Source organism: Macrosteles quadrilineatus, unplaced genomic scaffold (genome assembly GCF_028750875.1).
Source record: "Macrosteles quadrilineatus isolate MER2022 unplaced genomic scaffold, UCM_ALF_1.0 Scaffold_1__1_contigs__length_201487025, whole genome shotgun sequence".
Classification (NCBI taxonomy): Eukaryota; Metazoa; Arthropoda; class Insecta; order Hemiptera; family Cicadellidae; genus Macrosteles; species Macrosteles quadrilineatus.
Window position 1 is genome coordinate 31,038,888 of NW_026542594.1, and position 25,942 is coordinate 31,064,829.

At 33.9% G+C, this 25,942-nt stretch overlaps 1 protein-coding gene across 3 annotated transcripts in view; it reads left to right on the plus strand.

Annotated features, from left to right (window-relative positions):
• LOC128981945 (vitamin K epoxide reductase complex subunit 1-like protein 1) overlaps positions 1-25,942 on the plus strand; it is a 32,629-nt gene that overhangs the window by 4,580 nt on the left and 2,107 nt on the right. The window contains exons 3-6 of one of the 3 annotated variants that reach the window (XR_008489524.1): positions 2,273-2,448; positions 8,576-8,968; positions 16,005-16,903; positions 23,314-23,418. Coding sequence is in view for 2 of the 3 variants with exons in the window: in XM_054400951.1 (XP_054256926.1) it covers positions 2,275-2,448; positions 8,576-8,968; positions 16,005-16,853 (1,416 nt within the window). In the remaining variant the exon portion in view is untranslated. Of the gene's footprint in view, positions 1-2,272; positions 2,449-8,575; positions 8,969-16,004; positions 16,979-20,629; positions 21,160-23,313; positions 23,424-25,942 lie in introns of those variants that run through there. The other 2 variants (XM_054400951.1, XM_054400959.1) reach the window with 2 other exon arrangements.

Genomic DNA, 25,942 nt, shown 5'->3' on the forward strand with positions numbered 1-25,942 from the left:
ACTTTTAATGCTTTTGCATATCATAGAACCAGCTTTTTTAGTTGAAACAGCTGACTAAATTCTTTAATTCCATTTAAATATGAATACTCATAAGGTTAAAATGGGCAACTACAGAGCCACTGGAGCGGAGCCCGAAAGGATTTTTGAGATAAGAATATGCCTATATCTTAATCGGGAATGTCAAATTTCAGCCCAATCCATCCAGTAGTTAATGCGTGATTGAACTTCAAACAAACAAACAAAAACACAAACACACAAACCAAAAAAATGTTTGTGTGTTTGTTTGTTTATTTGTTTTTAGCGAATTTCCCATATAGGGAATAAGCTATTACCGTAGGTCTCATGGTAAGACCTGGACCCGGGACCGATTTACTTTTTCCTTTTGAGGTCCCTAGAGGCCAAAAACACCATCCGTTCATATTCATAGACATATGTGAATTTACATATATGTGTGTCCGTTAGCACGATAACTCGAACAAAAATGATCCGATTTTGATGAAATTTGGTATAAACGTGTAAACCTACATTTATTCAAACGAGTTCGCGAACCTGCATGATCAAACTATGGGAACGGGGGTTTATGGGGGGGTTTATGGGGGGTTTTATGGGGTAAAAATGGGATTTACCCATTTTTGACCCTAAAAACATAAAAATTTGGAATATCTTTCCCAACCATTTTGTAGAGCTTAAAAAAAGAAATAATTTAGTATATTGAAGCATTGTTGTATGCCTAATGGTTACGGAGAAAATTCAAAAAAGTGTAAATTTAAAATTCTCATGTTATTCTTATGGAGAAAATGAAAACTGTTGTAGTTTATTTGTTTATGGATATATGTTGATAAAATTTAGCAAATTTATCTATTTTATTCTATACTATTGACGTTTGGTAAAAAAACACTTTTTACCTTCCCCGTAGCAGCAAACCTAAGCACTCATTTAATCTAATGCTGTTTAAATTGGGAATAAATATGTTTTATTTATGGAAATATTTTAGTAAAAATGTAATCAGGCAAGTGGAAATTCGCTTAGTCTGCAGGTTTGCTGCGGCGGGGGTATTTTGTTTGTTTGTTTGAATTTCAATCACGCATTATATATTAACAAGGTACTGGTTTAATTGGGCTGAAATTTGGTATATGGTGATAGCTCACATTCCCGATTAACATATAGACATATTCTTATCTCAAAAATCCTTTCGGGCTCCGCCCCAGTGGCTCTAGAGTTTCCCGTTTTAACCTTATGAGTATTCATATTTAAAAGGAATTAAATAATTTTGTCAACTGTTTAACTACACAAATTAGTTCTATGATATTAAAGAGCATCAAAAATTTATAAGGTTTACCAATAGGGTGCAGCACTATTATTTTTTGTGATATACAATGAGATCTTTACTTTTTTCTATTGTTTAGGTGCAGTGGAAGAACATTATGGCTATGGTAGATGTGCTATACTATAGCATACCGTAAATTAAAAGAACCAAATTTTCTTAAACTGTGTCCTCTCCCATTGCAAACGCAAAGCCAAGTATAACTGCAATAAGCATTTTATACTTATACGTCAACCCCATACGAAGGTCACTCTGCTAGTGTTTCATAAATGCTAGTCAATGGTTAATGTAAAACCCACAACAATAAGTCTGTAGCCTAGTATCATTCAAATAAATTTGTATCCGTACAAAAACACAAGATAATAAATTGCTGGTGTCTCAGCACCAATTATTGTGTCTACAATAGCGTAAAAATTAGGTGTTCACAAAGAAACCACTTTCCCAAATTAGCTGTTTGTAAAAATATAATGCACTAAGTCAAGGTACAGCCCTTAACCCTCCTATCCCCATGTTGTCAGCAATTTCCAAAGTCCTGGGATTGGGGGTTTAAAAATAATAATATTGATTGGCGCTGGCTGTGTTTGATAGAACAGATAGTGCCAAAAAAACATCACTGATTTGTTTACAGTTTGTTTTCTTTGTTACATTTGTTTTGGTTGAACGTCTTATACAACTAAGAATAGGATTATTTATTCCATGGTTATGTCATTGATGATTAATATATATGCATAACTCTATACAATCACTGGTAATTCTAGCCGATTTTCGCCCATTATTAAAGGTGTTTATTTTATATGTTACGTTCATACACTAGCTGTTAAACAGCATGATTAAATTTTCTACCTACATTTAAAAAGTTAGCAACATTTTATCAGCGACCATCCCTCACCAAAGATAACAGTCCAATAAGCTGTAAGAACTTTAAAAACTCGTTATTTTAATTTTAAGAAATGCTGCTACCTGTCCTTCTTGTGGTGAGTTTCCATTTGAGCTGTGGACAAAATCAGCGCAAACCAGGACTGTCTAGTGCCATAGACTTAACACATTACTGTGCCACCCAACACTTCACTGACACTGGGACCACTAAAGTTTCTTGCAATGGAAGTAAACACTTCAAAAATAAGGTAAACACTATATTTAATTTAAAAATTTATGTTACAATTTTTAGGGCTTTCTGTGCTATATGTAAAAATAGTGTAATATTTTTTGTTTGTTTGAGGTTTTTTGGGAGATAAAAGGGAAAAATGTATTTAAACAATAGCTTGTAGTGTGTAATAAATGTGCTACTTCTAAAATAAGCTCTCTTCTACTAAGTTGAAAGCACATCTGGAATATTGTGTATAGTATGGAAATTTCATTGTACACTGTAGGCTAAATACTCGGAATTCATATTTAAACTTGCAATATCACACCAAGCAATCTACGAAGGAGCAAAACAGAGACACCACTGTCACCAGAACAGAGGGAGTATGGAATTAAAGACTTACAGGGAAGTAGTCGATTTCAAACAATGTGGTCTACTTAAAATCTAATGTTGTTTTCCTATTTTTTTTTTATTATTGCTACAATAGCTATATACTGTATTAGATTTTCTTCTCATTGGAGCTAGGAAAAATTTACCATTTTTATTTATTATCAAACATTCCATTGAATTAGGTGAAACCTGTCGAAATCGACGGTTACTTTCAAGGCTTACGTTAATTCATCTAACTGCGATAAATTGGGTGAGATATACATATTTTGAGCATGTAACATTGTTTAAAGAGTAATAAGTGTAAAAACAATAATGATATTATAATTGCGTTAGTTGCCAAATTTGGTTGATCATTTAATGAATAAAATATTCCCCATACTGTACATCATCGGAGTTATTATTAGTATGTTATATGGTATTTCTTCCTTTGGAAGAGTGTTTAAATAGTATTAAAATCGTATTTGTGGATCTTTTGTAGTTAAACACTTTCGTGATTTCATCAGTGTATTATGAATTTATTTCAAAAGAAATATTTTTTTGGGAAGACATAAATTCTAACTTTAAAGGGAGGGAGGTATATCTATCTGTTACAGCGTAAGTTTGATTTTTCCTTCGTCACGTCCCGTCAGTTCATATCGTACTTCCGTGCCAATGAACCCTTAGCATAGTTTTGAGAAATTATTGATTGAAAGCTGGAATTCCTTGACATGGGGGATGTCAGTTAGTTGTCTCAGCCTTATCAATAACATAAAGTTGTCAATATAATCTCTCTACTGAATGTTAGGTGTACCGTAGTGGAATACTTGAAGTGAAGTTGGCTTTTATTCTTGTACTGTCAGGGGCCTCCTCTTTTATATGGTCGTGCGGCTTCATAGGCAACATATAATGCAAATGACATAGCAATGGGACATTTCCAAAAAGCAAAAATACTGTAAATTGGCTGTTACGTATATATAGACGTTTACGTATTGTTAATCAACGTATCTTACAAAGGATTATGTGATCTAGTTTAAAAGGAATATGTCCTTTCTGTCATGACAGTAGCTGCTTAAATAGTATTTTCACTTTGTACCTGTTTTTACAGTTAAAATGTCATGTTATTTTCAATAATGTTACCAAACCGCGCCAAAGTCCGTAATATAGGCAGGTACAAATAATTTTTCAAGATGTGTACCATTTTAGACAAAGTTTATATATGTTTGGATTTTATTAGACACGATAAGAGCAGATATTTCTACATAAATATTTGATATGTGTAATATAATATGATAAAATGTAGGCAAAAGTGATGAAAAAGGCAGACATCAACCCGTACAATAGATATAAGATAGTTCAATAAGAAATAATTTAAGAATTGCTGTGATAAAAGGATTTTCCACTGATTTTGTAATGGGACGTTATTTTGCAAAACATGACATGATAAAGAAGAAAATCAATTTTAAAATCAGAAAATACATTGGAAATACTTATTTGGTAGAATTCAGTAACTCCCAATAAAAATGTGTGTTGTTTGAAATACAATTTAAAAATGAACAGCTGTTTAGTTAAAAAGTATTATTCACGTGGCCAAAATGTAAACAACTCTGTGGAGGGATCTTTAAAGGCTTCTGGGGCAGAGTCCTAAAGGATTTTGATTAGTTTTTCTCTTGATAACTCATCTACAGACCTATACCTTTCTTTGGACACCTACCAAGTTTCTTCGCCCAGCCGTTCTCTCAAATTAGTGGGGTCAAAGTTTCCAATTAAATATTTAGATTCCCCCATGTTAATCTTATGGGAGAATCTCCAACTTTGATGGCCTGTGGGGCGAAACCCGACGATTTTTATTACAGGAATTGGTGAAAGGGGGCGTCTACACAAGAAATACTTTATTTTGACACGTCGTTTGTAAAAATCCGTCCATTATTAACGGAGGAGTAGTGTTTCGTAGAAATCGCCTTCACGTATTATATAAGAAAAAACATAACTGAACGGGAGGGAGAATTATTTGCCCCTTAGAATCTGGAAAAAATGTCAAGAGCTCTTTTCAGAACACCGACATCAATAATTAATGTCAATATTATTAACAAATTATTTGTTGCCAAACTGTAGACCATTTGGGAAAACAGGTACCGTACATATGGTTACTCTTAGCAGGTAAGTATTGTGGTTATTTTCCAAAGAACGTATAAACATTTAATAACGACCCATGGTTTTCTAAAGTAATCAATTGAGATCCTAGTTTTTTCTCATTTTCTGTCCAAAAAGACTCATTCATAAAAGTTTAATTGTGATATTTGACAAGGAATACAAACCCAGGAGTTACATATTCTCATTAACTTATGTTTCTTAATGTTTTTGTTTCTTAGAATGAATAGGAACCTTTATAGGAACCCTTATATACTGTATAATACGTGAAGGCGATTTCTACGAAACACTACTCCTCCGTTAATAATGGACGGATTTTTACAAACGACGTGTCAAAATAGATTATTTTTTGTGTAGACGCCCCCTTTCACAAAGTCCTGTAATAATAATCCTCGGGTTTTGCCCCAAAGGCCATCAAAGTTGGAGTTTCTCCCATAAGATTAACATGGGGGAATCTAAATATTTAATTGGAAACTTTGTCCCCACTAATTTGAGAGAACGGCTGGGCGTAGAAACTTGGTAGAGGTGTTCAAAGAAAGGTCTTGGTCTGTAGATGAGTTATCAAAAGAAAAAAATAAGCTAAATCCCTTAGGACTCTGCCCCAGAAGCCTTTAAAGATCCCTCCACAGAGCTGTTTACATTTTGGCCATGTGAATAATAATTTTAATGAAACAGCTGTTCATTTTTAAATTATCTATACTTATTTAATACGCAAGCAGGATTTTTGTGACAATTACTCCTCCGAAACTACTGAACCAATTGACATGTTTTTGGTGTCATTGGAAAGAGCGTAACGTGAAGTTGTGCAGGAAACTTTCTTTTTAAGGAAATAATTAGAGAGTGAGGCCCTGGGGCCCTTTAAAGTTTCATATTTATCCATAAGATTAACATGGGAAACAAAATTTGTTATGGAACTCCAGCTGTTGTGAGAAATTAAGATCGAAATATTTATTGATGGTATCCATGGTAACAAAGAACAAACCCACAAAATTAAAACATGTAAACAAGCAGAACTAACTGTCAAATTAATTTTGATTTCACAATTCCACACAGCTGGTTCAAACATATTAAATACTGCATGATTATTAGAACAGGAACGGTAGGGATCATAAACATTAATCAAATATGTCACTCACCCGAATAATTTTTGTCTATGCACGAATGTAAACATTTAACATTGATTAAATGGAACTGTCAAACTATATGTTAATGTCATTAGTATGGAATTCTTTCAACATTATTTGTTGATCGAGATTGTTTCAATATTTTTGAACTGCTGTAGTAATATTTTACAGGAAATAATTGTTAGATAAATTCATGGATATAAGTAATACCTAATTCAGATTCTTCAATCTTTGCTGTTATTATGTATCCGCAGCAAACCTTCAGACTAAGCGAATTTCCATTTACCTGGCTTAATTAATACAAAGATTAATTATTCCCTTAAAATGGTCATTTTTCCTACTTAAATAACATTAAGTTAATTTTAATATGAGTACTTAGGTTTGCTGCTACAGGGCAGGTAGGTGTGTTTTTGTTGAAATGTTGATAGCTAAGTATGATTGTTATTGGTTTGCAAATCCTGTATTAAGGCGCGTTTACATAAAATCGAGCTCGCATTCGAGTTAATGGAATGCGATAGCGAACGAGTTACTATTCCAGTATCGAATGACGAATCGAATTCCAGCAGCGTTTACATTGTATTTGTTACTGGAATAATAGTAGCAGTTGCGAGTGATGTAGTTGTAAGGCGAAAGTTAAGTATTCATAATCAACGATCACACTGGTCTTAAGTGATCGCTGTGTGATAAGTTTATTTTCAGTACGTATGTATAATGAGTGAACATATTCAAGAACTGTGTAGGGATGTATAATATGTTTGTATAAGTATATATATAGTGTGTTTAAGTAGTATGAGTGAAATTATTCAAGGTATATTGGTGATCTGTGGGGAAAAATAAATTCAACAAAAAAAAGAAATTAACATACATCATTAACTTAGCCATCACTTATATAAGTAGTAAATACAAAATCTATAAACAAACAGAAACATCACTTTTTCACCACACCTACGTTCTCACAACTGGTTTTACAGAGATATCGTATTCGAGCGTGCGAGCATTTCCCAACATGTTGGAAAGTAACTCGAACGGCAAAATATCATTCGTGCTCGCATTCCACTACTAGCATGCGAGTAAATTTGCGGTTGATATTTGTTCGAGCACGAATGCGAGCAGAACTGGAATGCGAGCTCGAATTAATGTAAACTCGCCTTTTACAATTGCTCGAATTCGAGCAACATGTACACTAGTATTTCAAACAACACACATTTATTGGGAGTTACTGAATTCTACCATTGACTATTCAATAGTCAAAGATTCTACCAAATAAGTATTTGCAATGTTATTTTCTTATTTTAAAATTGATTTTTTTCTTTATTATGTCATGTTGTTTTTTATAACGTTCCATTAGGAAATCAGTGGAAAATTCTTTTATCACAGCAATTCTTAAATTATTTCTTATTGAACTATCTTATATCTATTGTACGGGTTGGTGTCTGCCTTTTTCACCACTTTTGCCTACATTTTATCATATTATTCTACACATATCAAATATTTATGTAGAAATATCTGCTCTTATCGTGTCTAATAAAATCGAAACATAGAAAACTTGCCTAAAATTGTACCCATCTTGACAAATTATTTGCACCTGCCTATATTACGGACTAAGGCGCACGGGTTGGTAACATTATTGAAAATAACACGACATTTTGGCTGTAAAATATGGTCCAAAGAGAAAATACTATTTAAGCAGCTACTATCATGACAGAAAGGTCATATTCCTTTTACACTAGATCACATAATCCTTTATAAGATACGTTGATTAACAATATGTAAACGCCAATATATACGTAACAGTCAATTTACAGTATTTTTGCTTTTTGGAAAAGTCCCATTGCTATGTGATTTGCATTATTTGTTGCCAATGAAGCCGCAATGCCGTATGAACTAGGAGGCCCTATAACATACTAATAATAACTCCGATGACGTATAGTATAGAAAATATTTTAATCATTGAATGATCAACCAAATTTGGCAACTAACACAATTAATACAATTATCGTTTTTACACACTTATTACTCTCTAAACAAAGCTCAAAATATGTATATGTCACCCAATTTATCGCAGTTAGATGAATTAACGTAAGTCTTGAAAGTAACCGTCGATTTTGACGGGTTTCACCTAGTTATATCAAATATAACAACCGTTTTTCAGTTGACTGTACACAATAACAAAATTGAGGGTGGTGGGGAAGGAATTAGCACAACCCGCTTGACACTCTAAATAATTTACTCTATATCTTATTGTATCTTGTCCCTGATGCACTGATGGCAAGTTTCTTTTGATTCCCTTACTGATATCTCATGTTAAAAGTTACTTATATGAGTGACCTTAGCAAACATATCACACAAATTGGTACTATTAATGTCTCAATAATTAACTCATAATTTTCTAAACAAATTCGGTTATTGAAGTTGTTTTAATTAGAATTTCTTGGTGACCCATTGACCATTGGAACCTTTCCGTTATCCGACGGCCACTATGTTTACAGGGTTGAAATGTTTGATGTTTTTTTATTCTTTTTTCAGAGTCTAGCCCTGGACAGCCGCAGTATTCAGGGAATCACAGACATTGAATTGATCTTGTTTGATAATGTAAATGTTACCAGCAAAAGCACACAATTGAAAAGTATAACCATCAAAAACTGTAAAAAAGTTTCTTTAGATGTAAGGACTATTGAAAGCCTGAACAAGCTCGATATTGATTCAGTGGATGAGCTGGTATTTGACACTTATCAATCTAGTAATTACAGTGTCAATATACAAAAGATCCTCATATCAAATGTTGGAACACTTGATTTACCAAAGTCAAGCAATGCAAGACTCAAATCTGACGTCTTCACTTTAATCAAAATCACTGATTTGAATGTTTACGATCAACTCAAAGCATCAGGAGAATTGCTTACTATTTCACAAAGTAACGTAAGTATATCGCAACTTTACTAATATCTATATCTAATATTGTATCTTTATTATGCCACTTTTTTAGTACTATGCCATGAAAAAATGTATATACGTAACTATTTTTATTTTCTCCCCATTTACGTGTGTATGGAAAAAGTACCCTATTGTTTTTGTTAAAAATTTTTACTATGAGTTTTTGGTGGAAATACTCTCTAAAAAAGTGGTTTTTGAAGTGATGTCAGTGTACGTGTGTCCGTCTGTGTGTGTGTGGATGTGTACAGAACTACCACACCTGTGGTAACATTTTGATGGAATTTAGTATGTAGATACTAGTCCATATAATCTCCAGAAGATTTTTTCATTAAAAAAAATTTGATTATTATTTTTGTTTTTTTTTTAACAGAAACCCGTAAAATAACGGGAGAATTTAAATTTTATATAAACTGCCCAAATGATTTTGATTAAAATGTTATTTCCTTTTAATTCTTAGAATACACCCGCCGCAGCAAACCTGCCGACTAAGCAAATTTTCATTTGCCTGAATTGATTTTCAATTAAATGTATTTAATTAACATTAGGTTTTAATGGTTATGTAGGCTTGCTGCTACAGGGAGGCTAAAAAAGTGTGTTTTTTAGTAAAATATTAATAACTTAGTATAAAATAAATAAATTTACCAAGTTTGATCAAAATATATCCTTAAACAAGCAAACTACTACATTATATATTATAACATTATTCTCCATAAGAATAACATGGGAATTTTAAAATAACTGTTTATTGATTTTTCTCCTAAACAATAATTGTACAAAAACACTTTAATATACTTAATTATTAGTTTTTTAAGCTCTTTAAAAAAAAGTCTGAAGAGAAATTGGGAAATTTTGTGTTTATAGAGTTTCAAAAATTAGAAATACCCCCCCCCCCCATAGCAAACCTGCAGACTAAGCGAATTTCAACTTGTCTCATTACATTATTACCATAGACTAACCAACACAAGTAGACTTCTCATCCCATTGTAAATTTTGAAGCACGTTTTTCGTGTCTAGTTCATGTACGTGACACATGGGCGCTAATGTCGACGAAACTTTGTTTCTATTATTTAAGGGTTAATTTCTTGATTTGTGCTTTACTGTTTGGTTATATAACTAGGGGACAAGTTATTGTTTATGATTAGATCGTATTATTTGGTTAAACGAGGTTTTAAATGGCTGTAATAACGGGAAACAAATTGTAAACAAAACACGACCTCTGCAGTACACCGTACAGAACTAACAATCAAATTGTCTTCAGCTGTTCCATAAGGATGAGAAATCTACTAAGGGAGTATGTTTTATCTATGTTATTACTAAAATATTTCCATAAATATTACCTATTTAAATAACACTAGATTTAACGAGTGCTTAGGTTTGCTGCTACGGGGAAGGTAAAAAGTGTTTTTGACCATAAGTCAATAGTATAGGATGAAATAAATAAATTTGCCAAATTTTATCAATATAAACAAGTAAACTACAACAATTTTCATTTTCTCCTTAAGAATAACATGGGAATTTTAAATTACACTATTTTTGAATTTTCTCCATGACCGTTAGGCATACAACAGTGCTTCAATATACTAAATTATTAATTTTTTAAGCTCTAGAAAACAGTTTTAGAAAGAAATTGCAATTTTTTTTCTTTTTAGGGTCAAAAATGGGAAAAGCTAATTTTTACCCCATAAAACCCCGTTCCCATGGTTCGATTATGCTGGATCGCGAACTTGTTCGAATAAACGTAGGTTTACATGTTTGTACCAAATTTCATCAAAATCGGATCATTTTTGCTCAAGTTATCGCACTAACGGACACACATATATATATATATCTATATAAATAAAATTACAGTTTTGTCTGTACATTGCTTAGAATCATGCATTTTTTGGTTATTTTTACGTTTCATAGCCTAAGAAAGCCGAAACGAGTCTTATCTCAATTTCTGTCTGTATGTCTGTTTGTTTGTCTGTTTGTTCATTCTGTGACTGCGTCTGTAACGCCAAAATGTCATTTTACGCGGCTTACTCCTAGAAAACTAGAGTACCGATCAAGGTTCTAATCATTTTTCTGTATTTACTGGATTGGTGAGAGTGTCTTTGGCTATAAAAACATGGCCTCGCTTCTTTGAAAACAAAATAACAAACCACCAAAAACACAATTTTGATCGATTTTTCAAATTGTCTCCCAATGTTTACTATTACATTTTATGAAATAACAATCAGCTGTTTGGATTAGTTCTCACTTCTAGCTGTCACTGATATGTTTACATTCAAAGTTGTTTACAAATACCGCAACCATTTCCGATCAAGTTTTGTCAGCACACCAAACCAAGTGAGATTAAAAGAGAGATTAAATTCAGTGAGTCGGTGGCTCAGTCGGTAGCGTCGCGGACTTCGGGCCCAAGGCAGCGATGTCGTGGGTTCGGATCCTGGTCACTGCCGATAACATTTTATCAGTACAGTTCACCTTTGTACTGTACCGGCTCACTCCTTGCTTTGCTGTAAACGATCCACGCACGGGCGCTTAGTCTATGTGGACGGGCAAATGCAAGGTTAAAAGAGGCCGCCAACCTCTTTTTAAAAAAAAAAAAAAAAAAAAAAAAAAAACGGTTGTGCCTTACTTATCAGGTTTAATTAATCGCAAGTGCAACGATTGTTCTTGAGTTTTGAGAACCGGGGAAAATACCATGAATCAGTGTTGTATTAGTGCAAGGAAACTTACATTTTGTTAATCATCGTCACCAATACCGTAGCTTACAAAGGTTTCCACTCATTGACGGCGCTTCAAGGTCAGTTGTGTTAAGTGCAAAGTAAAAAATCACAACTGCAGTCAGTGGGTGATCGTGGATGTTGCTGCGATCTTGGAAGATCTTTCTGATTTCGCTGTGATCGTACCGTAACAGAGGTTTAACTTAACAGATGTAGCTAAACTCGCTTTTCCAATGTGTCACTTTTGGTTTCTACTTACTTAGGCCTAAATTTCGACAACGATATCGGTACTTTTCCTACTTAGGAAATAAAACTACAAACGTACAAAACCCCAGATTTGTGCGTTTTTCTTCACATTTCCTCCGAATGTTTGCTAGATATATGTACCGATTATTGTTTAGAGATTACGTAATCTTTTAAATAAGAAACCTTTGTTTGGATAAAGGCGGTTTCTTCAAACTGTCATTAATATGTTAACATTAAAAGCTGCTTACAAATAATGCTATTAATGGGAACTTTGATTTTCAAAAACTAAAAAAAAAAAAAATTAAACCAAAGGAGATTAATAACTTCGGTACTGCACCACATCAAGTGAAAGTTTTTTTTAGCAAACCATAGTGATTTTTCAAAGCTTTACGTTGTTAACGTTACATGTTACATGTTTTGTGGCCTGTGTATTTATTTATTTGTATATTTGCAAACAGATTAACACCTATAATACAGTTTGATTAGAAGGACAGTTTGAATTAGTCATAAGTACTACAGTTATTTTCTCAAATGTAAACGTTGGTAGCAGTAAGAATAATTTTTACATACAAACACATCACTATTTTCACTATTTATTTATAAACACTGCACCTTATTGCTTATTAAATTTAATTGATGACTTACTGTATAATTTTTAGCGTTTTCTGTCTGGACTCCAAAATGTTGTGTGGACACAATTCTGTATTTGTGTGTGTATGTCTATTATTGGTAACGCATTAATGTCCTTATTTTTTGTGGAAAAGACGAGAGCACCATTGTTAATAGAAATTTCAACCCGAATAAAGTTTGCAGTAGTGAGGTTGAGGTAGTGTTTTAACTACTTTTAACTAGTGTGAAAAGTAACTTTCAATTACAGGCCTACCTTAGGGCTATGCCTCATAGATCTATACTGTAAAGCAATTCCTTTCATCATTAGATATCAAATATGGACTAACACGATCGGGTGCCATTTAATTGCGAAGCATTCGTTTTGGCTTTGAAACTGTCAGATATTGTATTTGAGAAGGTTTACCTATATGTATTCCTAAACAATTATAGTTTTGCCATCATATCTGGAAAAATGCACACTAAATATGCAAACCAACTCCTGTTCTGAATATAAGGTTTTAACTTACCACAAGATTCCCGTACGTAGAACGGGCAAACAGCTAGTATATATATATATATATATATATATATATATATATATATTAAATATATAAATTTGAACGGATGTTGTTTTTGGCCTCTAGGGACCTCAAAATGAAAAATTAAATCCATCCCGGGTCCAGGTCTTACCATGAGTAGGCTACTACGGTAATAGCTTATTCCCTATATGGGAAATTCGCTAAAAACTAATTTTTACCGCATAAAACCCCCCTTAAAACCCTGTCCCCATTGTCTAATCATGCTGCTGGTTTGCGAACACATTCAAGTTTATGCCGCCTTACACCTTCAAACCAAATTTCATCAAAATCGGACAAGAATCACTCAAGTTATCGTTTTCACGGACACATATATACATATATATATATATATATACATATATAAAAATTTTAACAAATGGTTTTTTTGGCCTAAAATGAAAAAGTAAATCGGTCCTGAGCCTAGGTCTTATTATGCTACCTACGGTAATAGCTACTTCCCTATAGGGAAATTCCCTAAATATGACAAATACAAACCCCCGTTGCTGTAAAAACTACGTTACGCTTCAAATGTTATTGCAATTTTAGTGATTTTTTGCATAAAATAACTGAAAATCTAACAAAAAAAAAAGATTCTTCTGGTTTTGATTAGCATTTAGTGGTCATATTAGGCCTACCATACACGTTCCGGTTTTCCTTCAGTCCCGGACTGTACAGTCCTGGACTGAGAAGGATGAAAAACTGAACGTGTATGTCGATTCCTTCAGGCAGATCGTTGGCCGGACGGCCGGATGTGAAACACATCCGGCCAGGCCCGGCCTTGAGGCCGATTTGAACGTGTATGGCGAATCCCGCAGTCCAAGACAGTGCTGCTTCCCCCCTCCCCCTATAAATTTTAAGCATTATCGCATTCGCATCCTTTCTTCATCGTCAGTCAACTACTGGTGAAAGCATAATCGGAGTTGTGTTGTTTGTTGTTTTGTTGGTATAGTTTTCGCATTTTGGTGTTGTAGTGTTGTGTAGTGATTTCGTTAAGTACTTCACATTAATCATGTCTACCTGGTCAAGAGACTTGACACTCGAATTCATAGAGAAATACCGAGGTTACGAATGCATCTGGAAAATAAAAAACAAAGAATTCCACAACAGGGAAATGAGGGAAGCAGCCTATCAAGAGTTATTGAATTTTGTGAAGAAGGAGGACCCAAAAGTCACAAAAGACACTGTGGTTAAAAAAAAAAAATTAAGAAGTGCGTTTAGAAAAGAGTAAAAAATAAATAAAATCGTCTCAAAAACTCCAAACTGTGCAGTTCCGGACTGAGCGTCTGTGGAGAGGTCACGACTCCGGCCAAACTGTGCAGTTCCAGCCCCAAGGCCAGGCCTTGAGGCTGGGACGGAACGTGTATGGCAGGCCTTAGACTTCTTTCACACCAGCGCGGTGCAGCACCGTCCCGCACCGTCGATGCGGGACGACCCGGAAGGCCCTTTCACACTAGCTGCCCGGATCAGGGCGTTTCCAAACTGAAATATAATAATTTTTCAGTCTTTTTTTCTGATGCCGTAGCATGTGCATGGAAAGATGAGCAGATGAGAAAATTTCTGTCAGCTATTATTTTACATAATGGTAGAACACTACAACCAAAAAACGGTTGTGCGGGTGAAACCAGCCCGTCCCGCGCAAGTATGAAACCATACAATAGCCCATGATCTAAAAACTAGCCATCCGGTCCTGTCCCGCATCGGAAGTTTAGGTTCGTGCGGGTGATTTTTCAACCCGGACAGAGGTTTAGGTCTGTCCGGGTGAACCGGGCACTGGTGTGAAAGCTCCCATTTGATTCAATAGTCTAAACAACTTCGTCAAGTGCGGGACGGTTCCGCACTGCGCTGGTGTGAAAGAGGGCTTAGTCAGTTCAAGTTATCATGTGTCAGATTATTGATATTTTTTTTATTTTACCATTAAGTTTGGATTAGATGGTAAGATGGATAAGATGAATAATATGGTAGATGGATAAGATTTGATGGTATGTTGTGGCAAGGGTATGTTAAGTTAGGGTAGTTTTTTAGTATATCTCCGTGGTTCGGGTGTGCACCGCAACGAGGGTCTTTGTCACTTACTGGCATCATTTGGGACAGAATGACATCACTTGCAGCTAGCTCTTTAGCAGACGTGTATGCTTCACCCCCGTGTACTTTAAAATTGTTTTTATATCATTGAATCTCTCTCTATGTGAGAGTTAAAGGTCATTAATACATTTTTTTTGTTACAAGAAACATATCCCATGCTTACTTTGATTTCCAGATAACTGTATGTTATAGCCTTAATGCAATGAGTGAGGGTAATAACCTAACTAGTTATTACCATATGGATTATTATCCTAACCCATAGTGCGGGAATGAGTTAGGAGTGTAAAAATAGCTGTGACTTCCCCTCTGCCCTTGCACTAGGGTCATAAACTTCAGTCATCTCTGACGAAGAATGTTTCTTGTGCTCAAAAACGTATCACTGACCCTATCCCACACAGGCTGGGAGAGTCAATTATTCTAAACATTTTAAAAACACACAGCAAAGTGTACTTCAGTGTGCCCAAAGAGCTGCAAATGGTGTTATTCTGTTCAAAAATAAATTATGGTCGTAAACGGTGAGGAGCCTCGTTACAGTGTACACACAAACTATAAGCTATATGCGAAAACGGCCGTTGCCTTAAAAATTACCCTCTTAATTGAATTTAACTGTATGATCAATATTGCTTATGAAAATAAATAATCCCCAATATCTAATTCCCCCAATAATTTCACATGTCTCCACCTTAGTAATTGTTCTTGTAGATACTTAAGTAATAAACATTGTTTTAAATATGTTCAATTCACTTGTTAATGTATGGTTATAATGTGTGATTTATAAAATGAATTAAGATTCTGTTGCAGGTTGATATTTCTGCCCACTCTATGGTTGCTCTGGAATTCTCATCAGTCCTAATTAAAGAGTCAACTAAGCTCTTTGTTCAAGAAAATAGTCAGTTGGATATTTCAACTGATTTTCTACTATTACAAGAGTCCTATATTTATATAGATGGAAAGATTAATGTAGTTGGTAGTAAATTTTTGGGAAACAGAAAAATAATCAAAGTTATCAACAATTCAATATACAGCATGAAAAAAAATACCTTAAACATTTTTGGTGACAACAATAAAGTAAACTTTACCGGAAAAGGGATTTACAGAAGTGATATTGGAGACATAGTGACAGTGATGGTGGAGATAAAAGGAGTAACTTTTACGAACAACCGTTTTGGCTGCAATAACTGTGCAAACAAACAATCATTTCAAGCCAAATACCGCCAAGATATAGGAGAAGAAAACTTTTGTGATCTGTCCTGCAATCTTACTCTATCCAGATATAAAGCACTTTTGGACAAAGAACTTATTTGTGACAAAGGTGTCTATGAGGATGATCATGATTTGTGTTTAAGTGACAGTGATGCAATAACAAACATTAGAAGTGATTTCCAATACTCTTGGATTCTGATACCTGTGATTTGTGTATCCATTTTTTGTATATCAACCGTCTTATATTTCTATTGCAGAAGAACTGCGCCTAGTTTTATATCTTTGCCAGTTGATAACACTGACATAAACACTGGTGCTATACCATCAGAGTTACTATCAACAAACAATCAACAAAACCAACAATTTGTATCAAGATCTTATAATAATGAAATGTATGCTCATGTTGAAAACAATCCAGAGGATAACCTTTATGAAATAGTGGACTAACCCTCTGAACAAACCTTTGACCACTTCATCTATGGAATTGTGGTACACTGGTAACAAAGATAATTTTTTTATAATTCGTGATATCATATTTTTAGTAAATGTCATTAAAACAATGTTTTTTTTTACTGTTTTACTATTATTATGTATTTGTACTATCGATCAGAGGTACCCGTCCCCCCCAATTCATACTGTCCCTTTCTTTACCACCCCCCCCCCAAAAAAAACCAACTACCACCTTTCCACACCGAAACGAATAATTCAAGGATTTTCTTAAGTTAAAAAATAGTATAAACACCAGTTAACTGTCAACACAGAATTGTTTATTAGGAACATTAGTTTTCCCGATGCTCAAACGACTAATGCTCAAACTGAAGAATTCCTTTCATTATTAAATTCTTTCAAACTTTCCACAACAATAAAGGTTCCCACTCGGGTTTCAACTCTCTCCAGAACATGTCTTGATAATATTATTACTAATTTCAGCCTTAACATTATGTATGGTGGCGTCGTCCTGTAATCCAGCTACTAGGAGGTCAGGAATTGTGGATATTTATAGAGATTCACTGTGGATGTGATACTCCCTGGTGTGGATTAACGTCCACACTAGTGATTACTACGTCTATCCACAGTACTATCCTGATAATTAGACCAATTTGTTAATACCAAGGCAAGAATGTGGTTTGGATTCCACTATAAAACTTTAGGTCCCTTAGTTGCCAAATTTTGGCTATTACTTAACAGCTGTGTCCAAGGAATATGTTGGCCTTATAGTCACTAACAAGACTACAAGACACTCATCCTACACTCATCCTTTACTCATATTTAGGTTAAAATATTCACATATTGGCATCCCCATCTTAAATAATTGATAATTGATAATTGTTGTACAAAATTGTTTATCTGACCCAGGGCCGTCCCTAGGGTTGGCGGCGCCCGGAGCAAACGTGGTCTTGGCGCCCCCTCCCCCCCAGTAATAGTCACATTCACATATTTTAATACTATGTTAATAAAAATAGCCACTATGCGGCGCCCCCTCAGCCACGGCGCCAGGGGCGATCTGACCACCTCACTCAGTATCTTAATGAGAATTGTGATTCTATCATTAGGAAACATAAGGAACCTGTTATTAACAAAAAAAAAAAAAAAAAAACAATATTTGTGAGACATTTTTCTAGGTAAAATAGTTCTAACTTCATTTAATCCTAATCTAAAACAATCGCGTGTACGGACAAACTTTTATTTTTGTCCGCGGTTTTTTTTGTTTGTTTTTTGTTTATTAAGGGGTATTTGGCCAAGAGAAAACTATTTGAGTTGGTCACAAGGCTGGGAAAATCCAGTTTCCGCCCTACAGCCCTTTAAAGTAACCATGTTATCATCAATACCTTTTTGTAACTGCGTAAAAAAGCAACAACGCTTCAATATACAAAATTATTTCTTTTTTAAGCTCTACAAAATGGCCTGGAAAGAAATTGTGAAATTTTATGTTTTTAGAGTCAAAAATGGGAAAACCCAATTTTTACCCCATAAAACCCCCATAAACTCCCGTTCCCATAGTCCGATCATGCTGAAAATTGCTCGAGTTATCGTGCTAATGGACACACACACACACACACACACACATATATATATACAGGGTGTCCGGTCATAACTGTTAAATAAAATTTTGCATCAAACTACATGGTAATGGCAACCTAATGAAGCACATTTGAGGTTCCCAACCTCAACCGTTAGGGAATAACAAATAAATTAAGGTTTTCCAAAAATGATTGTAGTTGTCATGAAAAAAGGTTATATTACTCTGTTAAAAATGCACTAATAGTTAATTTAAATGTCATTTTCAGAATCTTCGCAACATTTTAAATAGATATAACAGATAATCGTTGGGGAACGAAAAAATGTTCTATTTAAATTTCTTCGTCAAACAATTATTTTTAATATCGACGAAAATTTAGATAACATTCAGCAATTTATTTCTCGGTTAGCGAGTTCCGCTGAGTTAAACAAATATTACTAAAAACTTCCTTTTTTAAAGGGTTTTACAATGATGTATAACTACTTTTATCTACTGTCAAATCTATGGTGAATTTTACGCGGTTAATCCAAAACAGACATTGTAAAAAATAATGAATTTTACTTACTATTTTATGAGCTGACCACTGATGATGAGGGTTTGTGTAGTTTATGATTGACCAGACTACACTTTCATCATACTAAAATATTTTTTGTTTAGACTTTGGAAAATTTGTTATAAAAAACACAATACATTAGTAAAAACACACAATACAAATCAAATCATTGACATACTTTGTCCGAAGCACAACTTTTATTAAGGTGGAATCACAGTTTGGGTGTAAAGTACCCTTCCGTTTTCCCGCAAGCAGGCCCTATTTCGCTTGTGAATTGCGCCAACTGTGACCTCAGACGTCAATTTTTCCCTTACTTCCCCAGCAGCCTCAAAGATTCTCTCCCGTAACTCAACTTCAGAGTTAACAACAGTCGAGTAATCTAGACCTTTCATGTAACCCCAAACAAAAAAATCTAACGGGCTCAAGTTTGGAGATCGAGGAGGCTATGTCACAACACTTCCTCCACGCCCAATCCATGTCAGGAAGTTTTGGGATAGCCACAACCGAACTTCCGCGAGTTAATTGTAATCTTATCCGAAATATGAAAAATATACGATAACCGTAACTTTATCACAATCATATTTTGTTACTATATGTTTCTTTTCTTAGCTTAATAGTTATAAAAAAAAGCGTTCCATGCGAGGAAAAAATACAAATTATTCGTTGCCTGCACTTAAATGTATTATTCTTCACAATTAGCTTTTCTTTGCCCTACCATGTTTGTTCACAACAATGATTGAATTACATTAGGAAGTTTGAAACTTGGTAAAAACTATTATACACCATTGTAAAGCCCTTTAAATAAGGAAGTTTTTAGTAATATTTGCTAAACTCAGCGGAACTCGGTAACGAGAAATAAATTTCTGAATGTTAATTAAATTTTCGTCGGTATTAAAAAAAATTGTATAACGAAGAAATTTAAGAATATTTTTCCGTACCATAACGATTATCTGTTATATCTATTTAAAATTTTTTGAGGATTCTGAATATGACATTCTAAATGACATTTAAATTAACAATTAGTGCATTTTTAACAGAGTAATATCATAGACAAAAAGAATTAGTAATATAACCTTTTTCATGACAACTACAATAATTTTTGGAAAACCTTAATTTATTTGTTATTTCCTAACGGTTGAGGTTGGGAACCTCAAATGTGCGTCATTGGTCGCCATTACCATGTAGTTTGAGGCAAAATTCTATTTAACACTTATGACCGGACACCCTGTATATATATATATACATATGAATTCGAACGGAGGGTGTTTTTGGCCTTGGGGGACCTCAAAACGAAAAAGTAAATCGGTCCCGGGTCTATGTCTTACCATGAGACCTACGGCTTCAAATAGGTAATAGCTTATTCCCTATATGGGAAATTCGCAAAAAAAACAAATACTGCTCCTAGTAACAAAAACAGATTTCCTTTTTCTCTCAATCTAAAAATATTAACAATCAAACACTACTTTAAACGGTCTATTAGGATTAGGAAATACTTCAATAGAAGTCAAAAAGGATTTGTAACACCATTGATTATAATATTAAATACTAATTTAACCAATGGTAACGCCACAAACAAGGGAACAGGCTTGTCCCCAGTTCTGTCTCTAATTTTACCTCAGCTTTGTTTTTTAGTCAGAGCAGAGCTCTCAGCTGGTCTGACACCGTCCTTCAAACAGACGACACGCTTGTTCCAGTTCTCGAGTTGTTTCTGTTTACCGGTACTTCATGGGTTTCTTCCTAGTATGTTCCTAATCTTATTATTTCCTAGTTTTGTTTTTCTAACAGGATTCGCTCACGTTCAAATTCAAAGATATATCGCACTTTGCCCTGTTTGATTTAAGCTGTTTGTTCGTTATCGTTTATTGACGTTCTCTGTTCTTTGCTAACTTTACTTGGTTTCGTACTTATTCCTTTTACTTCCTTGCTAATAAATTATAATAATTATTGTATGCCTAATGTTTTGATCACATTAGCTCATAAAGTGCACACTTACACATTTTTATTAAATAAAAAATGTCATTGAGGGTAGTTAATTTTGGCCTGAGACTAGTCAGTTTGATAGGATTTGTTTTGGCAGTGTATGCTTATATCGTAGAAACTTCCAAAGAACATAACCCAAGCTATGTTGCTATGTGTGATATAAATGAGCATATGAGTTGCAGCAGAGTATTCACTTCAAAGTAAGTTTAGAATTATGTGTTGTTTTCTTCTTAGACATAAGTTATATTTAACAGTTAAAAAAAATTACCTAAGTTTAACCACGTTTAACACTCATGGCTCTGTAGTTTACTTTACCTTTTTAACTTATGTTTAAACTTAGATTAATTGTAAGTGAATTGGGTTTCGACCTAGTAACTTAGTAGTATTTTCATATAACTGTGCATTCAAAGCGGACATTGATTCATGGATTAACTTTTTATTTATACCTTGCAATTTAAATTCATCACACCAATGACTTTTGTTAAATTACTTGAACGGTACTAAACAGCACGTTACCTGAACGGTACAGGTCTGCAGCAAAATAAATTAAACATCTAGGAACAAATAGCAACTTCACCTGAAGTTGATAAAGTTAAACTAAGTTAGGCTAATATAAATTTTTCTTGTGTACACTTCCGTATCTGTTGTCAAAAACAACCGAATGAAAAATTATTCGATAACTTATACCGATGATCGATATTTTCATTTGGTTGTTTTTTACAACAGATACGGAAGTCTACCCTTCTTTTTAAACAGATTGTATTTTTCATCGCTTTGTCAATAAGCCCCTGGTTATTGTTAATGTTTCCGTTTGTGTTATTGGAAACTAACTTAAAATGTCACGTCAATTTCAGTGAACTGGAACCTTTGATAGCCTATTTACTTAGCCTACAGTCAAATGTTTTTAAGTGTATACCTACAAACAAAATTACAAGATTGATTGAAAATTAAATTTCCTTGCTGTGCCTTTCATACTTAGTGAAGTTTTTAGTAGACTAATGAAGTTGTGCATAGACTTTGACAAAGACTTTTATTTAACAACCATAACTTCAGATCAATTACCAGACATGACAGAGCTATGATTTTGTTCACCTACACAAAAATCATAGGTAGGCCTACCGGTAGCTCTAAGAATTGAACCTCAATTTTTATGTTTCAAATATAGCCTAGTTGTTCAGTCCTGATTTGGTAAATTATTTTACCATGCAAAGATTCAGACGGAACTTTTAATTATTAACTTAGTAGGCCTACAGTTCAACAAGATTTGAGGAAATTTAAGAAACTAAGCTTAGCTTGATAGGAGGTCGTGTAAGCAATTTTTACTCAAAAGTAGGCCTACCTATTTGGAAAATTGCTTACCTGATTAAAATTTGTATGTAGGCCTAGTAAAATTATCATAAAACATTGGACTAAGTAATGATTTTTTTCAAATTTTATAGGCTGAAATTCAGGAAGCTAACTTAGGGATGTAAAATATGAGTTTTACGGTAGGCTACTACCTAATTAAATTTAGGTCTAAGTACATTTAGTTATTCCCAATAAATTTCTGCCTAGCAGAATACATTTTGCCTTTGAAAATCTTATAAGAGCTTAAACACAGCTCTGCAAAATCAAAATTTAAGTGATCGCACAACTTTCAGACTTCTAGAGGCCGTACTACCTCCACTATTCCCCACACAACCAAACAGAGGTTACTTTCAGCCCTTGTAGATTATTTCAGAAACAATTACAAATTTTTTGTATAAGCTAAAGTCATATTAATCAGAACTACTAAAGTACATTGAATATTACCCAGTAGGATAGCCTACACAATATTTGACACAAAAGAACAATTAATTATCAGGGTGGCTAGTGAAATCACATTGAAAAATTCCCTAACTTCTCCCTGACAATTCCTCCATGATTTTTTTAAACTTTCCCTGATCGACAAATTCAAAATTAAAATTTTAATACTAACTAATTCTTCAAAAGGACTAATCTATCTGAAGAATATCTTATGTTTGTTTATATGAAAAACATACATAAAATCTATAGATACAGGCTAGCTTATATTCAAACTTTGCAACTTACCAATAAAATTAAACTGAGTTTGATAAGATGATGCAGTTTATAGCAAAATTTAATTGTACAGGCATATTTCTTAGTTTTCACCCACACGGCACACATACTCTCACCAGATCGACCTTTCCTAACAATTAGGTATTAAAATTATTTTAAACCTTTTACAATTTTCCCTGACTTATGACAAAATTCCCTGACTTTTCCATGACTTTTTAATGTCAATTTCCAGATTTTCCAGGTCACTAGCCACCCTGAATAAGATTTATACGCTTATTTGTATTAATGTTGTCTAGGTATGGTCGAGGATTTGGCCTTCTTTACCACCTGGTTGGAAAAGACTCTGTCTTGAATCAACCGAACAGTGTTGGAGGAATGATATTCTATATCATAATGATCACATTATGTAAGTAGTTCTACAAAACGGCACACGGAAGATTTCTCAGGTGCCGTTTGACGTCAATAACTGCTGACGTCACTTTGAGGGAACACCATTACCGCAACGATACGGCTTTGAGCCATCGGCCTCGGTGGTGTAGTGGATAGCGTGTCGGGCTGATAATCCGAGTGTACCGGGTTCGAATCCCGCTGGTAGCACTAACTTTTTGTCAACAATTTTTTTCATATCAGCAAGTTTGGTTGATTTGGTTAGGTTATGACAGTTTAATTTTATAATTAAAAAATTATAAAATTGAATTTTAAGCATTTATAATTTTATTTTATGAAAAAAACTATTTTTTAGATTAGTAAACCTTCATTAGATTTTTTCATTATCAGCACGTTTGGTTAGGTTATGACAGTTTAATGATAGAAAAATTATAAAATTGTCTGTTTCTTCAGACGCAGCAGTTCTAGTGACGACAAACGGCAGCTAAGAAATCTTCCGTGTGCCCCACCGAGTAGTTCTAAACGAACATTATTATTTTTTATTTTAGGTTCCAGGTATACCTAGTATAAGAGGTTTTCACTTTGTTAAAAAAAAATTCACACAGCTGGTTTAAACATATTAAATACTGCACGAATATTAAAACAGAAAGGTTATGACATACATTGTATCATAAATATAAAATAACTAGCTGTACCCGCGGGCTTTGCCCCGTTTTACTTCATAAGTGAGCTCGTTCGCATGGCTCAATCACGTCCTGGTTAAAGTTCGTTCGCTACGCTCACTCACCTTTAGGTTGGAGCTCGTTCGCTGCGCTCACTTGCTTTCGGGTTAGCTCATTCGCTACGCTAACTCGCCTCCAGGATGAAGTTCGTTCGCTACGCTCACTCACCTTTTGGTTGCAAATTAGCTGTTGTCATAGATTTAAAAAAAATAATAATAGTGCTGCACCCTGTTGGTAATCCTTGTAAGTTTTAAATGCTTTTGCATATCATAGAATCAACTTTTTAGTTGAAACAGCTGACTAAATTATTTAATTCCCTTTTAATATGAATACTCATAAGGTTAGCATGGGGAACTATAGAGCCACTGGGGCGGAGCCCGAAAGGATTTTTGAGATAAGAATATGCCTATATGTTAATCGGGAATGTGAGCTATCATCATGCCAAATTTTAGCAAAATCCGTCCAGTGGTTAATGCGTTCACTTGTCACAAACATACATCCATACATACATCCAAACTTTCTCATTTATAATATTAGTAGGATGATGTCACTCGCCCGAATGTAAACATGATTTAACATTACCTGAATGGAGCTGTCAAACTTAGTTACAACAGTTACTTAATTTGTTTATGTTTATGATCCATACTGAGACTGTTCTAATATTTGTGAAAAGTTGTAGGCCTAGGCCTAATACTACAATTTTACTGGGAAAAATTCATTGTAAAAGAAATTATTCATGGATATAGGAAATACGAGTAATTGAGATTCTTTTAATCGTTGCAGTCTCAACCTAGGCTCTTATCCTGAGTTTTATGAGAATTATTTTTTGGATGTATTTTTGTGTAAAGAGTAATAAAACCCCTGCCGCAGCAAACCTGCAGACTGCGAATTTCCAATTGCCTCATTATAGTTTCACTAAAATATTTTAGAAAATTACACCACAGACAGGTTTGGAACTACTGTATTGTGATAGCTCTTTGTTTACAATACAAACCATTCAACATGTTATTTGATTATACCTTAAAATCTATCATTGATTTTGTACCCTAAGTGTTTACAGTCTCAGTTAACAAAAACATACCATTATCAAGTTAAGTAATACAGTTCAATTTCGTTTCTAAATAAAATGGTAGGAGTGAAAACATTTTTAAGGCATTTTCAATTTCTAAGTACCAACATTGTTCTCTTTTACATATTGACCCTGTTGCAAGGCACGGGTATAGCTGCTAGTTTAAAATATTGACGATCCATCAGTTTGTATGTTATTTCATTTCATTTCATTTCATTTATTTCCACGGCAAATAGCCAATTTGTACATGACAATTCAAAAATACATGATTCTTTGCAACAAATTCAAGCAGAGACAAAGAACAATATTTAACAAATAACAAAATAAACAATATCAGATCAGTCTGTATGTGTTATTTAATGTGTTTCCAATGTTACTTAGTCCAATGTTCTTAGTTTGAAATCTGCCAAACAGTTTTATGAAAATACACAAGAAATTATCACTAAAATATGCAATAAGAACAAATGTGATTTGCTTATGGTAAACGTGTGTGTTACTGTCTTTTTTTACAGTAGATTAAGAGACCTACCTTATTCGATACTTCCTGTTAAAGGGAACATTCATTATTACCGATGATTTATATATATATATATATATATATATATATATATATATATAGGCCTATATGGATAATTAATAAATGACATAGGCCTATCGGCGATCGGTACAAGTATTGAACTTTTTTTTCCTTTATGTAAGGTTATCTTAATTGTTAAAATAATACATACATTAACGAATAAAATCTTT